Genomic DNA, 16898 nt, shown 5'->3' with positions numbered 1-16898 from the left:
TGAAAAAAAAATAAAGGTAACTATTTTCCAACAGGAAGCATTGGAAGTATTCTTTTATAAGCAAATATTTTCCAAATATTCCTTCAGTGTGAAGTTTTAATATAATTTTTACATTAGGCTTGTGAAGATATTTTGGGGGGGATAATAATTAAACATGCTACTGCTCAAAGTCTCTCTGTGACTTATAAACCTAACTTTTCAATGTACTGAAGAACTCCACTGTTCATGTTAGCGTACAGATGGCAAAATCATTGTAGCTATGGAGTTACAGTTACAATACAGTTCATGGACATGCAAATCCTTTCATCTATAATTGCTCATCTGGAATATAGAGGAAAAACTTCAAGAAGCTTTGTTAAATGATCTTGATCGCCCTGAATAAACAAAAAACACATTCCTGTTTACTATACAGAGAAAGAAATTTAGTATTTTCAACGTGGGGAAATGAAAATCAAAACTGAGAGATTTATTTGTAGTGTAACTTTTTCCCTATTTGTCTTTGCAACCTCCAGAAGAAAAATGCAAAAAGATCACTTTTTTAAAAAAAAAAAAAAAGACAAGGCAGCGAGGATGCAAAGATTTAGCAAATATAGTAACAAACACGCGTAAAGAAACATTTACACTTACCCTTTGAAACTGACAAGATATTAAGTCTTTACATTACCTTTCTGCCTGGCTTTGGCTATCACTTCAATGTGTTTCATCGCTGCCTTGAGCATTTTCTTTGTCACAACAGTTGGAATATCCACCTAAAGAATAGTTTTAAAATAAACCCAGAATTGTTCTAGGGTTTTTTGCTCAAATTTATTACAGACAACTATCAAACATATTAATTTGCTTATATGTCCCCATTCTAACCATAAAATGAACCCTTAAGAAACAACACATTAATTCTCTCATGAACTGACAGTAGTTCATTCTTCTGGGCAAAGCATATAACATCATGTAGAACTAAATGCCATAAATAATAGTGTTAACACATTTATTGTCAGCTTGTTCCCATTATGATTCTTCCATTGCAATAATTATAGTAATGCAGCTTGATTTCCAAGTCACAGTATACGAAACTTTGCTCCACATGAAGATCTGACCACCAACAAAAGCAAGTTAACAATGTTCTGCTTCTAGTACTTGTATACCTTAACCCTCAGCAATCCCTCAGCAATCATGTCCACAAGGAATAAAACCTAAGTGAAACCTTCCTCTCTATGATAAGCAGAAAAAAAGTCACAGCTCAGGTAATGACAGAACCAAAAGAAAATTTGAGTTACTGAATCAAGGTGACTGTTAATGTCAATGACACCACGTGAATAAAAAAAAAAGCACGTATGATTTAATCAAGGATTGTATTAGAGTCCTGCATTTATGCTTTCCTTGATGGCTACGAAAATGAAAGGAAAATCACAGAACAATTTAGGCACAAATGGACCTCAGGACCTCCACAGGTCAAACGTTCCAGCCCCAACCATCTTGGTGGCCCCTTGGTTGAACTTGCTCCACTCTACTAATGTCTCTTTTGTAATGGGGAGCCCAAAACTGGGCTCCTAGATGCTGTCCAAAGACCATCAACTAAAGGCAGATAATCACTTTCCCTGATCAGTTGGCTCTGCTCCTGTTAATACAGCCCAGGATGCTCTATTAACAGTACACACTGCTGGCTCGTACTCAGCTTACTGTCTACCATGGGGCCACGTCCTTTGCAGCAGAGCTTCTCTCCACAGCCACCCAGTCCCCAGGCTTTACAGTTTCAAGGGATTCTGCTTTATCAGTTGCCGTAGTTTCCACAGAAACTTAGCTAGAAACTGACTCAACACTTTGCACGCCCTTTATTTCAAGCAAGAGCCAAAGAGGTTTCAGAGAAGCAGAAACATAGTTGCAAATGCTCAAAATTTAAGATTTCCAAACAAGTTTCTTTCCTAATGGGTTTGTCTCTCCCCAATATTAAGTCAAACAAAGACCTGAAGTAATGAAACAGAAGCATAAAAGTGCTTTTTCCCAGTCGAGGACAGAACTGTAATTGCCAAGGCCCCACCAGAGCCGACAGAAAAGTTGGTTGTTTATTCAGTTGTGCAAGGAGAATAGCACACTGCCCTGTAATGCTGCAGTTGCACAGCTATGACCTGACCTGGCCAGCCCAGCCAAGCTAGTACAAGCAGCTAGAACTCCTGTAACTAAATTAAGGTCAGCTCCTATTTACAAGCAAGAAAGTCGGAGCTTCTGCTCATCAGTGGAAAACCCTGTCCTTTTAGACTCGCATTTCAACAGTAATTTCAATCAATCAGGAGTTTCCTACAGAACATAGGGACAGGGGAGTGTTTATTCCTGCAGAGGCGAGTCAAAAAGCACAGCAAGCAAACTGTTACCGACACTTTTAGTAGATAAAACCAACTTTTGACAAAAATTTCAACCAGATGCAGGTCTACCCACATCATACAAAGGGACACCTTCACTTCCCTTCAAAACCTATAAGCAACCCAGAAATGGCCACAATAAGGAAATTCCACATTGAGGCAGGGGGGGTATTTCAAGAGCTAACTAGTCTGAAGTGCTGGTCACTTTGTTCAGCAACCGTGTCCCGACAAACCCACCTAAGCAGCCCTAAACAGAAAACAAAGAAAACAAAGGAATTCATAGAAGATTATTTGTCGAAAAGATCCAAGCTATAACTGAAAAAAAAAAAAAAAAAAAGGAAAAAAGTCTGGTTTTCCTTACACATAGTATTTCCTGAATTTACAAATTTTGTCTATTAGCTAGAACTATCGCTTTCAAGCACTTAATAACAAATCCAAATTGAAAGAGTGCTATTTGGCAAAGGTATAAGACTATTTTATTGTGCAATCGGTGATTAATTTCTTCTCAGGTGAGGCTATAAAGGACATTGTATCAGAGCTAGAAGGCTACAAAGCATTCTATCTTTTCAGTTAACTACTGAAATTTTAAACTAGGATTCCTAAAACGACAAAAAATTAGTATTTTATTTGCAATGTGTGTATCAACTCTGACTTCCACACACATTTTCAGTAGTACATGCTTCACAGCTATTAAGGCTGTCGGAATCTGTATGTGGGCATGTGTACACACAGAAACACTTGTTCAGCAGGAAAAAAAGGTATGAGCTGAAAAATATAGCATAGCATAAGCAACCATGCTCCCCTAAATGGCTGAGCATGCCAAGTTTCAATTTTGCTCCAAAACACAAAGTTAATATGAGTATCTTTTTGCCTGAGATACTTGTATCACTTCACACAAAGAGACAGAATTAATTATATTATTCTGTAGGATATATACAAATAAATCCAAACATTTGTAGAGAGAAATGCATTTCTGTGATAATCTTTATTTTGTAGTTCCTCTGACTGTGCTTAATATGTGTATATGTTTTAAGGTTTTTTGCACATATTGTCTACCCAGATACATAGAACTGAAGACATTACATTTAATTAATTACTGTCCAAGGCAAATATGGTAAATTAACACTACTTAAAGATGCTATAGCTGATCTGAGATAACACCAGTAATATCTTATTACCTGATCAATAGAGGAGACATCATAATTTTCTGAATCAACAATGGATCTACTAACAATGCAACTAATACCCACACGTATTAAAACTCAAAATTAAATTTCAAGACCTTGCTCTAGATTTTCACTTTGAAAGATTTACTCCACTTTCATACCTCCATATAATGTCTGTGTTACACGGACATTTCCTAACCTTCTCCCATATTCACTTTAGAAAAGCAACATGCTTGAGTTAGAGTAAACAAGAAAGTCATCTGGATTTGATATACAACAAGGACAGAATCAGGCTGTTAATCAGTTATGACAGAGTACATGTACAACTTGTAGGTCAGGAAACATTGCTGTTACTAAGGAGGGGGGGGGGGGGGGGGAAAAAAAAAGACATATTTATGGTAGTTGCTCCAACAATGGAGCCAGCACTGAATAAATCTGGAAACTGAGTAACTCTTCTGGCTTAGAACAGCCAGAAAGCTGGCTTGAAGCACTCTACCAGAAAAGAGAGTACATATGTTAATATATTAAACACAGCGAATAAAAAAGTTGAATCTTTTAGTCTTCAGAATGTTTTTTACGAACTACATTAATAACAGAATGATACCTGTTTTAATTCTGATACTCTTTATAGACAATGTAAGGACCTTGTCTGCATTTAAACAAGTCAAGCAAGCAGAAGCTATGAGATGGGTACACTGCTAACCATTTTCTAACAGTTCTTTTTCAATAATTGTCAAAATCTTTTCCACTTTGATTAAGTCATTAGAAGACAGCTAAAAGATCATTCCAAGGTTTTAACAATGCCTTGCACTGGTGTAAAAAAATATATCCATTTGCTAGAATCACATAATGGTTTGGGTTGCAAGGGTCCTTCAAAGATCACCTAGTCCAACCCCCCGCCGTGGGCAAGGACATCTTTCATTAGATCAGGCTGCGCAAAGCCCCATCCAACCAGATATTAAACACTTCCACTGATGAACCTTCAAAGATGGTTAAATAACCAAGAATGGGATAAGCTCCAGAATGAGGTAATGAAGACCGCAAAAAAGACAATTCAGTGGAAACTGCCTATACTCTCTGTAAGACTGACTTTGGAATCAGCATTTTAAAAAAAATTGAAGAACTCTCTACATATGGACATCAGTTATTTCTCATGGAAAACCAACATTAATACCTTTAAGTCACCTTACCTTGTGAATTCTCCGAACTAACACAGATGCAAAAAACCGCAGCGTGCCTCTCAGTTCATCCACTGAGGATTCATCATCAGTAATATTTCTGCAGTGTTGTAAGAAAACAGAATAAAATACATATAATCCAACTACAGCACATTTGGCACTACTTAAGGCTAGAATAAAAACATCGACTGTTCTCAAGAGTGTTCAATGGGCATTAACTGAAATGAAAGCTACAAAGTGTGGACAGAGAGTGAGCAGTCCTCTGAGTAAAATACACAGCAATCCCATCATGCTTGGGCACATAACAATGGCTTAAGAAATACATCAGTAAACTGGAATTATATAGCAATTCCTGCTCTACTATACTGTCTGCATGATTTTGACTGAGTAAAATCTAACTTATTTTCCGCACATGCGATTGTTTCCTAGTTCAGTAACACAAAGTGAAACTGAATTAGTATCAACAAAGCTTTTGGAATAAGAGTACTGCAAGCACTTACCCCAGTCAAGGCAGTCAAAATTAGATTTTCCATATTGCATACTACAAGACCTTCTGTACTCTGAGATTTCAAATAATTTTCCTTTGTTTAAGTAGAAATCCGGCTTTGTTAACTTCTTTTAAATTTTACTATAAAATTGGTAATTTCTCATGTAGCTTTTAATGAAATAGGTACATCCCTCATGTTTCAACTCTGCCTCTTCCAATAAAAAACTTGCATTGCTATTTTTTCAACAAGTTCTAATACTTAGATGCTATTTAATACAATAATATTCTCTCTTCTAAATATAAAATTGGGCCTATTTCTGGTCTAAACAGAGACTGCCATTTTTTAGAAAAGAAAAGAAAGCACAGTGCAGGAAACCAACAAATGACAGACTTTTTTTTTTTTTTTTTTTAGTTGATCTACTTTTGATATAGCATGATATGTGAAACCATCAATTACAAAGAAAACAAAACAAAAACCTCAACCTATAGCTGCTTGGAACAGAATTGTAATTACTTAACATGGTTGCTGCTTGGAAACAAAGTAATAAAGAAGAATTGAAACAGATTCCCAAACACCTAAGACAAAATATCATCTAAACTTTTCATCTGGCTTGCCAGTTTCCATCTGCTGCAACAGTCTGCTTAGTGGAAAATCATAGCAAAAATACTTAAAAGTTGATTCAGGAATAAAAATACCTAACTCCTCATCTTTTTTGGAAAACTGAATGAAAATGGGAAACGCACTAAGTCTTAGATGCAGAAACTGCAACTAAACCGAGTGGAAAAAAAGAGACCGTGATAACAGCATTCCACAAATGCAACCAGAAGAGTAAAAATCTACCGGCATTTAAGCATATATGGACATTAGAGTACGACTATCAGTAAAACTGCAGCATAACAGCTGCGTAATAACACAACAAAGAAACTTACATCCTGCTTTCACAGTTTTAGTAATAAAATTTTGCATGTTTAGTAAACGCAAATATCTGCTTTAAAAAAATATCATTACAAGCAACAACAGTACATTTGAAAAATAAAAATGTTATGCCTGTAACATCATGTGATATTACTCATAATCTGATTTTTTAAAGCAATATTAGCCTGGGTTATATAGCATTTCAACCAGTGACCTGACGATCAAAGTATACAACTAATTGCATGAAAAAGCACCTCAAAGAAAGCAGTCTGGCGTAAGGAATACAACCATCCTCCAACAGCTAATCACATGCAGATAAGAATACTGTAGGGGAAGGTTTGCTTTAAGATCAGCAGCTGACATTTTGTAAGCAATATGCTTCACAAATACCCACATTGTCAAAGGAAGCCAAGGGATTAGCAAACAGATTGTATGATTGTGTTACTAGTATTTGACAGACAACAAGATACACAAAGTAATTTGGATCAAGAAGTTGTTATTTTCTTGGCCCTTGGATAACCAGTATCTTGGCTAATTCTACTTGGACATGACTTGATGCCACGTACTTTCACAATGTGCCGTAGGTTTGCAGACATTCTTTTAATCATCAGCAGACTGATGACTGGTGAAAAAAAAATAAAGAACCTGAAAAATCTCAAATCCCTAGCGACACAGTGGGAGGTCCAAAGTACTCACTTGGAAACATTGTAAAAATTAACTGCATTTTCCCAAAAATTGAGGAAAAACTTAAAAACATAACTGTCAGTGTAACGGAGAGATTTGCTAAAATAAAAAGTCTCAGTCTGTTAATTGTAAACAGTTACTGAGTCCAATGTCTGAAAAGAGATACACCCAGCTGCTATTGCATACAAAATCTTATGGCATCTACTGATAAATGAAAGCCATGCACAAATAGCAAAGGGATTTTTTCCCCTCTGTGTGTCAAGTATTTCTTAGAAAATTTGGCCAACTCCTATCAAAAAGATGAAGAAAATAAGTTGCAAGCCGATAAAACTGTAAAGCTATGGTTTGTAACTCAACAAAAATCCTGATTTTTTGTTGCATTTAAAATAGAAGCAGCGCCATATGTGAAAACACTGGTTTCAGTCACTATCAAAGAAAAAATGTTTTCATAGTAACGTATTACAAAAACGTGGTAATCACTGGATTCTAACCTAGTCTGAGAGAACTGGAGTCACAGTAGCATCAATGACCAAAAAAATGCAGTAAAGCACAGAGCAACTCATTCAAACTTCAAACTCTCCTATTCAAAATGAGCTTGGTATAAGCAAGGTATATACAGCATAAGCAGCAGTCTCAGACCAGTGTTTTGTAACTCTACAAACTTGCATTACTTACAATTATGCTCTATTCTTCTCACATAGTTGAAAAAAAATCTTAACACAAATATTTCAACATAACCAGTATAAATACTTTGAAAAATACCAAACAAAAAAAATGCACACAGGTCTACCTATTTCAGTGGATTTCAAGTACTAATCTTCACTCCCCTAAACTGATCCAAGTTTAGGGACGTTTGCCTCTAAATTTTAACCAGCTAATAAAATATTACAAATTCTTACACAGTTTATTAATGGAAAAAAAAAAAAACAGACCACAGCTTTCCCCTGCTTGCAGCACTTTATTTCCCAAGCAACAAATCCATGATTTTATCTTGTAATATACACGTCTGGTAAGTGTTACACTTCCTGGGGTTCCAAGTGACATACATCATGTTACCTCTCTAAGGTACAGAGTGTGCAAGGTGCTGCAAGACAGCATCAGCTGGCAGGGCACAATAAAAAAAAGAGAGAGGGGTAGCTTCTCCACAAATGCCTTCACTTGAAAGGGAGGCAGCTAGCATAAGGATTTATGCCCAGACTTTTCTGCAAGTGAAAGCAGCAAACTGTTTTACCAGCCTAGTCTGGCAAGTCTGAATTGCCTGCTGGTGGTTACCCACACTGATACGTAAGGGTAGTCTGGATGCAAAGGCTTCTGATTTGGCTCTGTGAAAAGTTATCTAAAGTCAGTAAGGTTTGTTAGCTCAGGAGAAACATTCCATGAATGCAAGAGTTCTTTCTCCAGGGTGAGCTGAGCTATGCAAACAGTGTAGGTACACCTAAGCAGAAGACGTCAGAACTCACATGCTCTATGAGACAGACCTCAAACGGCCACACACAGACAGTTCAAGCCTCCCTGCACGACTGTCGCTGGAAATACAGGAAAGCACAGAAACACCTAAATGTCTAGAGGGAGTGAAACCAGATCTGACACTACTACTGTTACACTGAAACCAGCAAGCCTTCCAGGACCAAGTTGTGTCCTGCAGAACTGCATTATAGCTCGCTGAACTCCCAATACTTCAGGTTCATGGAAAGCTTATTAGATCTGATCAGCACGGTGTGAATTTATGGAGCCAGTTCAAAATCCAGAGGTACAGCCACGTAAAACTAGAGATAGTGTAGGAGCATCTATACAGCTCACCTGAGGGCAAAACAGAGCAGAACCTAGGCTGGCTAGCTGCATAACAATGATGTTTTGCACTGCCTATTACTGTCCCCACCATACAATGTATTCCAGACTTCCACTGTCTTGAGCATCAGAGATGTAAGTAATATGTGGAATTCAAGTTTCCTTGTCAGTCCAAAACAAAGACACTGAAGACACCTTCCACCAGCCAAAACCACCTAATGTCAAATTATGAAATACAAAAGTTGGTTCCCTTACATTTGTTACTTTATCAAACAGCTCAATGGAACACACTCTAGTCTTCTCTATTTGAAAGCTAAAAACCTTGAATTTTTCAACTTGATCATTCACAATACACGGTGCTAAAGCTCCCTCTGCTGTTTGCGTAGGCAGTTAAGTTTTATACTTCGGAGTATTAATCATATAAAGGTAGACACGAGAGATGCAGTTATCAGCCACAATTAAAAACCAATCAGGCAAAATCATCTGCCCAGAAAGTTTTAGATCCCAGAGAGACAGAAAAAAACAGCGTAAAAGAAAAAAAAAAAGTTGCAATTTCTTTTAGCACAAAACTAAACGTTTCCATCCAATGAAAAAAGTCAAAGTCAGAATTAAGGCAAAATTGTGTTTTAACACATTAATGCCAAGCACAATCAAGTAAAAATATTTTTTGTATCTTCTTGCAAAGCATTCTGAAACACTAATTAATATTAAAGGAACAAGGCAAAAAAACCAAAAAAGAATTAGCACAAGTTTTCCTTTATACACTGTTTTAAAGTTATTTACACAGTACTACTCTATTCAGCTCAGCGTAACCACTCACATCAGATGTTCTGCAAGAAGATGGCCACAACGTGTTCAAAACACCTTCTCTGTATTAATCAAAAGTGGAATTTTTGTTTTCAAAAAATTGTAAAGTGATTTTTATTTTTTTTTTAAGCAATATGAAAGATCAGTATGCTTCTATCTGGAAATAAATTTGGGGGGGGGGGTGTCTGAGCTTTTACACAAATTTTAATAAAGCCATATGTACTTCTGAGTTATCAGAAAATTAACATATAAAAATGAATAATCTAAAAGTGGTTTCAGGATGAAATAAAATTTCAGAACCACCTCTACCATGCCCAAATTATTACAAGACCTGTTGTTCTACTCTGCTAAGAGACAATAAAATGGTGAAACTGTAGCACTTAAAAGTATGCTTTATATATGCACTTTTACTAAAGAAACAGAAATGTTTATTTTCAGGTGACTATTTCTTAAACAGTTTGACAAATATTTGAGAGTCAAAACCAGTTAACTTTTAGGTAAAGCTCATACCTGTACCATGGATAAATAAAGTTTTCCAGCACCAACTCAAGCACCTGTGCAGAACAAAGACAACCACATTACAAAACAAATTACCATAAATCCTTGTTAGAAGAGGCAAAAGCACACCTTCCAAAACTCAAAGAACATAATTCATACATCATAAAACTTTAACATACAAACGTGTACATTGCAATCCTATTGCGAGATCAATAATTTTGCATAATAATCAGTACTTTGGGCAAATTGCAACAAAGTGGTGGTTTAACCTGCTATCAATGTGAAACAGCTGCCACTCTTACTACCGACAACACGAAGCACAGTGCCGTGGCCACTCTGTGAGGCAAATGCTATGAAAAATGTCATCTTACCTCAAACAGCCCTTTCCCACTTTTTCCAATCAGTCCTTGTTCTTTTCTGACGTAGTGTGGAGTGTCCCACAGGCACAGCTACCCATCCTACCACTTATACACATCTCCACCTGTTTTTATCCAACCACACCTACCTTTTCCAGCTCTCTCCCACCCTCAAAGTGGGACAGTCAATCCTGTACGCTCACCGCTCACAAAAAAGCAAAGGAAGAATCCTAAAAAGCAATTCCTAGGAAAGCCATTCTTCTTTCTCCACATCCTGCACCACAGCTTTCAACAAAGCCTGCTTTATGGTCCAGCCATCTCCTGAAGTCCCAGCTGGAGCACTTCCCAAAGTTCTTGTCCTACATGTATCCTCACGGCCTTCTCCCTCCTGTTCCTAGCCCCTGTATACACCACCTACGTGCATGTCTGTAGGAGAAGCTTTTCCATCCTTCCCGTCAAATCTATTCTTCATAGGTCAAGACTGTAGTTGCCTTTCCCATGCCAGAAAACCTGGTTTAATCAGGAAGAACCGGTGCTGTTGCAGCCATGTCACAGGCACACCCTGGTCCATCACAGAAGGGAGGGAGGCAGAGGAGGCGACAGTCCCTGTTCAATCGATGGGGCACAAGGTGTACTGCTAGCGAGACTGCAGCTCTGACATCTCTCCTTACACCTACACAAAGTTTCAAGTAACTGTCACAGTCCTTGCACCGCGATTAGCAAAAAGAAAACTTCTGAAGGGAAGGGGAAACATCAGGCAGTGCTGAGGAAAAAAAAAACAACACACAAAGAAGGAACAGGAAGGAGGATCTCTCCTCCTTCACTAGAAGCCCAAGATACAGTCCATACTACCTTCTCCTGTCACAAGGTATCCCTTAATTTGAGTGACTGCTTTAGAGGTCACTTTGTTGCCAGCAGCATCAAGGCTGATCAGGGTAGTAAGAGAGAATACGTATGTTGCTACGTGAGGCTGCTGTGCCATATTCTACAGAAGGAAAGTTTTGCAAAAGAAGCTACCGCGTTCAAAGAAAAATGTAAAATCTGTTTGGAAGGAAAGCTGAATGTAGCAGTTGATGTACAAGTGTCATTTATGAAAATAAGTATTATTCTTCTTAAGAGATTTGCTGCTACACTCATTCACAGTGTAATGCACGGCAAGAATTCAAGACTTACTAAATATATACTGCCTTTAGGGCACTACATGCCATTGTTCTACCCATTATTATAAAAGCACACCCAATAAAATGCACACTATGGCCTTTTAAATTCCTCTCAATTCCTCAGACTTGAGCATCTGATGAAAAGTCTTTTTCCTCTCTTCGTTACAAAGAATATCACCTACTCAAATTTGGTAAGATACTCTCTCTTTTCCAATTTATCCATTTCAGTTATTTTCCTCCCTTTGTTTTTAAGGCTGAAAGAGAAATACTGAGCCCTCCCCTCACCCTCTCTCCACAAGGATGTTTCCCAGTTTGGGATAACTTTAGATGTCTGTGTCGTGCACCAAACAAAAGCCAACAATTACTTTTCTCCTACCCTTACGTGCCATAGCAGTATTAGATCTTGAAAATGTAATATGATCATGTGTTGATGATGGATGGATAGGCTAAGTATTGTGTGTTCCCTCAAAATCTCGTATTTCCATTAAAAGTGGAGTGGAGGGGTGGGGGGAGATCACAACACATGCTTTACTTCCCAGTCCAGAAAAGATCAAGAAATCCCAGAGAATCTAGTTTGGAAGTTAATCTTCAGACAACAGGAGGGAGATGGCATCCAGCTCCAGTCAGCAAACACAGACCATTGACCTTAAGAGCAACAGATCAGACTACTCAGAACAATTCCCCTGATGCCTTCCACAGCACTGCCAGTACATAACCCACCGATTTATTCCATAGAAATGTCACTCTTGCATGTACTGACTGCAACATTATTTTTGTTCATGCAGAGTTTCTACCAAAACAAACCTCTTTCAGGGCCCAAACTGCAGACTCTTCCAAAAAAGTGCCTTTCAAAAGCAAAGGCCTGCAGAAAAATCCATACTGTGCATCACATTGGAACAGGCTGTCCAGGGAAGTGGTGGAGTCGCCATCCCTGGAGGTATTCAAAAGACATGTAGATGTGGTGCTTGGGGACATGGTTTAGTGGTGGACTGGGCAGCGCAAGGTTAACAGCTGGACTTGATGATCTTAAAGGTCTTTTCCAATATAAATGATTCTGTGATCTATTAAAAGGATCCCTTTTCTTTCTTCCTCCACTTTTACAATGTGCCTCCTCATCAAGAGCAATGACATCTTCCGCTTGGACAGCCTTCGAGCACAAGACCATGTACTCAAAGGGAGCACAGCGCACTCCTCTTGAAAGAGCTTTCTTTAACCATGACTACTACTTTGGAACCAACAGCCTGTCCATCAGGCTTTCAGCGCGTGTTGCTGCAGTTCCAGGTCCTCAGATGCTAACATAACTTGTTTGCCTACAGTCCAGAGGCTTCTAAAGCCACTAGAATTGTTTCCAACAGTGAGAAATCTCATTCTTTCTGCTAGCTATGCCAAACACACACCGTTCAGAGAATCATCCTCCTGTGGTTATTACATCAGCAAGGAAGGCAGGGAAGACACAAGACCTGATGACCCATCGCACTCTGGATAAGGTTTCTTCAAGATTTACCCCATGAACATTTGCCAGTGTTTCTCTTGTTATCTTCCACTTCCACAGTCACACTGCAAGTAAGGGGTTTATGGTAATGTTTCCACAGGACAATGCCATACAGATAAACCCACTAGCGGAAGACCCAGAAGCAGCGCGCACAGAGACAGAAATGCAGTTGAAGTCCACATATCACTGGTCCTGATATCGCAGGCCAAGGCACATTCTACTAGAACTCAAGTTATCTACACAGTCTCCATCACACCAAGGTGCTGTACAGAAGCTAAAAGAGTGCTCCAGTGTGAAATCATCCACACTGCAAAACACAAGCACTCAAGTAATAACAGGTCATTGACTGCCGGTAACTGGAGTTCAGAGCATACAGCCTTCCCATGAACCCTATGAGCCTTCCAGACTGCATCAGTGTGCTTCTGCAAGTCAGAAATAAACCTGTCACACCATCCACTGAATAAAGCACTACAAAAGCAGGGTATGTGTATCCACTTCCATTCTAGCAACACCAACAATATTATTCAAGCTCAACTACTCATGCTACGAACACATGCCAACAGAGTAGATCAGACACCTCAAAGAATGGCAGCTAACGATAAGCAATTTCCTTGTCTGTAAAGTATTATTCTCTGGTTTTAAATACAAACTATGAGTCATTTCAGGTAAAGCCTACCTACTTTTCAAGTATTTTACAAAATTACTGGTTCTACTATGCATAAGCAGTTTTGAATTGGTAAGAGATTGCAAGTGTAAAACCAAAGGCAGCAGGTAGCACTGTAAGCAGCAGCTGAAGAAAAAACAAAGAGAAATTATGTTCTAGCATGCACTACGACACTGCGCGCTTGTCATTCTTCGCTGCTGAACAAGCTTTCTCTGGACTGCCATAGAACAGACCCCAGTTGTCAGGAGGAGGAACTACAAAGCTGAGTAATGAACAATTCAGTAACAGGTCAGAACTACCAGGCTCAGGTAGACTGGAAAGGAGCAAGGATATGATAAGTAAACCACAAAAGCAATCTTAAAAGCCTTAGAAGACAGCACAACTAGATAGCTGAGGCAACTTTCTGAGGGTAGAACAAGAGATTCCTAATAAAAAAGCATGCAGGCCACTACGCTGCTGCAAGAGTTTAAGACTGGCAAAGAGCACGTTCAGACAATAACTGATGTCTTGTCATGCATTTGTCTGTATCTTACTTTTAGAAAATAAATTTAAAAAAAAAAAATAAAGACAAGAGATAAAATTCTGGTCCCATAACCAAGTCAAACTAAAGAAAGGTTTGTGAGATCAACAGACAGCACCTTGATCCAGTAAGGCATTTCTTTCATGACGCTGATCAAGAGTAGCAGAGCAGCTTTCCAGATTTGACTTGCAATCATCCCTCACACAGCAAAAGTGAGATGGTAGGGAAAGAGCTGAGTTCCTTAACTGAATAATAGAATTCAATTCTCCCTTATACAATCTGTAGCACCCGAAATCATACACAACATAAAACTGGCCAACAGATATCACATCCTAACTCACAAAGAAAGGAAACGCTGGGGAAACTAACATAGAGCCCAATGGATTAGAAATAGGAAATAAAATTACACTTAGGTCACTGCACTATTCTCACACAGGATACAGCCCAAACTATCAAATACTGATAGATGCATGGTTGAGGCAGTTTAGAGCTCAACTATAATAATAAACATAAATGAGCGGGGGAAGAAAGTCCAAGCACAGGCTTTTCTTACTGTTTTAAACCATGTGCAGCAGCTAGATAACCAAAACAAGGTTGTAAAACATTAAGAATTTGCAAAGTGAGACAAATTGTCATCAGAATCCAAGAGAAAAATCCGTACTTGTGAGAACAACTCACATTCCTCCTGATTTGAATGTGTATTAAATTGTTCTGCAAGCACTTGAAAACACAAGCTTAAAGACTATACAACTGATTCAAATTAGAAACACTTGGAAATGAGAACATTGCCAAAATTCTTCAACCTGAAAAGGAAGAACTAGAAAAACTAATCCAGAATAAAAAAATCCCAGAATTATTCCAAGTACTTGAAGAATCTGCTTTTCAGAAGCAGGTTGCACTCTGCACTTCTTTAGAATCTCATTAGTCTTAATTCTCACCGTATCAGCTTCCCTCTAACGTATGACCAACCCACAAAAGAAAGTAAGAGCAGTCTCTCCTTCCAACCTAAAGCAGACTATCCAATTCCAGACACACATTACACACTGCATCCCCAGAGCAGATGGTCAAGAGGAATAATCCAGTGTCGGTAGAACTCCCGCTACCCTTTTAACCAGTACGCAATAGCTACAAGAGGGAACAAGGCAATGAGATTTTTCACTCCAAACAGTATCCTACACAGGTGAAAATGGTGGCTCAAACAGACGGCTTGTTTGGGTCCATCAAAGATGATTACCCTGGCTCACTGCCCCAGCAAGGCACAGAACCTGGGTCTGGCACTTCCCTCTAGTTAAGCACCCAAAGAAAAGAATGAGAAACACGGCACAGATGTACAAAAGCTGTCTGTATCACTAAATAAAGCGGGGCCAGGGACCTGTCACTGAAGTAAAAAAAAAAAAAAAACAGCAAAGAACAGTCCACACCACTTTGGTAAAAGCAGAACTACAGCAACAACAATCAAATACGAAACGCCAATGTGTAGCAACACATTTTAACGATCAGTCTGAGAAGATAGTTATGGTATCTACTAGTATCTCTTATGAATGACATAATACAAAGAACTTTTTTAGCATTAAATTCCCATTTAAGCTAAACAGGAAAATTTCTGGTTCTTCAGCATTTACCACACCCTTTGGTAAAATGTGTCAGCTATTTGCCGCCCAAAATTCCAAAAATACTACATGCATAAAGCGTTTATTTTCCATTCTATTACTAAAACAGGAGGTTAAAACAATAAACCTATTAAAATTATATATTCAGCAATATTAATATTTTAATACACTTAAGCCAAAACTTATTTAAAAAAAAAATAGATTTAAGTAAGTTTAAAAGAATAAATGCTAGCTTCCGAAATTGCAGAGGAAGTTACTGCGCTAAACCAAAGGAAGTCAACAAGTTGTTATCTGTGTTTTTTTTAAAAAACATTCTCAACTGTCCAACCCTCCCTTCCCTTAAGGTTTTCACTCTTTTGCTACTCTTGCTGTGGGCTGTGCCCAGGAGACCATCACGCACAGCTGAATTGAAGTGTTAGCTTATACCATAACTGCACGCAGCTTTTTACTTCACACACCACGTTGTTAATTGCAAGAGCTGACATGCAAGAATCTTCTCACTTCTGACAGGCCAATTGTTCATCCTCCTACCACAGAACCTCAAAGTTCTAATTCTAAATAAATGGACATTAAGCTACAGATGTGCTTGCATATTTTCCTAGCTTTAAAAAAGGAGAAAATATTATTTATTTAGCTGCCAATATATTTCATCAATTACCAATCAAGGGGAAAAAACCAAACCCAAAGAACAATGGCTCTTTGGATAGTTCTTCTTAAAGAGAAAAGAACAAAACAAAACTCCTGATTTACAGCCATCTTAAAAAACAGGTGTTTATGCTATTCTTTCAGTAAATCTACTATTTTCTTTTTTAGACAGATTTTGTTACAGCTTTGTCTGATGATGTGAAATCAGCTACCATGAAATTACCATCTTCATTACAAAAATTTTGTAGCTGGAGCAAATAATCCCTTAACCTCCACTTCAAAATACTAGGCAGACTGAAATCCTTAACTTTCTCAGAATTGGACACATCCAGTTATCAATGTTCTTTCCCATGTACTTCCCAGTTTACATAGATGTTTCTTCTATGCATGCTACTACAGAACAGTCATGACTGCATTAACAAGCAGGCCATCTCGCCTCTCTGCTCCCAGTATATGTTCTTCTGCTTTGAATTTTACAGAAACAAGCTAACATGCACAGGAAGCACATCTGAACTATCTATTGAACCAGAATTAATAGGTCTAAGACATACATAATAAAAACGCAATGAATTTCAA

General features: G+C 38.2%; 1 protein-coding gene across 5 annotated transcripts in view; it reads right to left on the bottom strand.

The window, feature by feature from the left end:
- SNX14 (sorting nexin 14) overlaps window positions 1-16898 on the bottom strand; it is a 64748-nt gene that overhangs the window by 36550 nt on the left and 11300 nt on the right. For all 5 annotated transcript variants that reach the window (XM_056342490.1, XM_056342489.1, XM_056342487.1 and 2 more), the window contains 3 exons: window positions 9888-9931; window positions 4708-4795; window positions 665-749 (listed from right to left, as the gene is read on the bottom strand). In XM_056342490.1, the coding sequence (XP_056198465.1) occupies window positions 665-749; window positions 4708-4795; window positions 9888-9931 (217 nt within the window). The remainder of the gene's footprint in view (window positions 1-664; window positions 750-4707; window positions 4796-9887; window positions 9932-16898) is intronic.

The sequence above is a fragment of the Falco biarmicus genome, chromosome 6 (assembly GCF_023638135.1).
Source record: "Falco biarmicus isolate bFalBia1 chromosome 6, bFalBia1.pri, whole genome shotgun sequence".
NCBI lineage: Eukaryota > Metazoa > Chordata > Aves > Falconiformes > Falconidae > Falco > Falco biarmicus.
The sequence above is the reverse complement of the archived record's forward strand: the minus strand, read 5'-3'. Positions and strand labels throughout refer to the sequence as shown.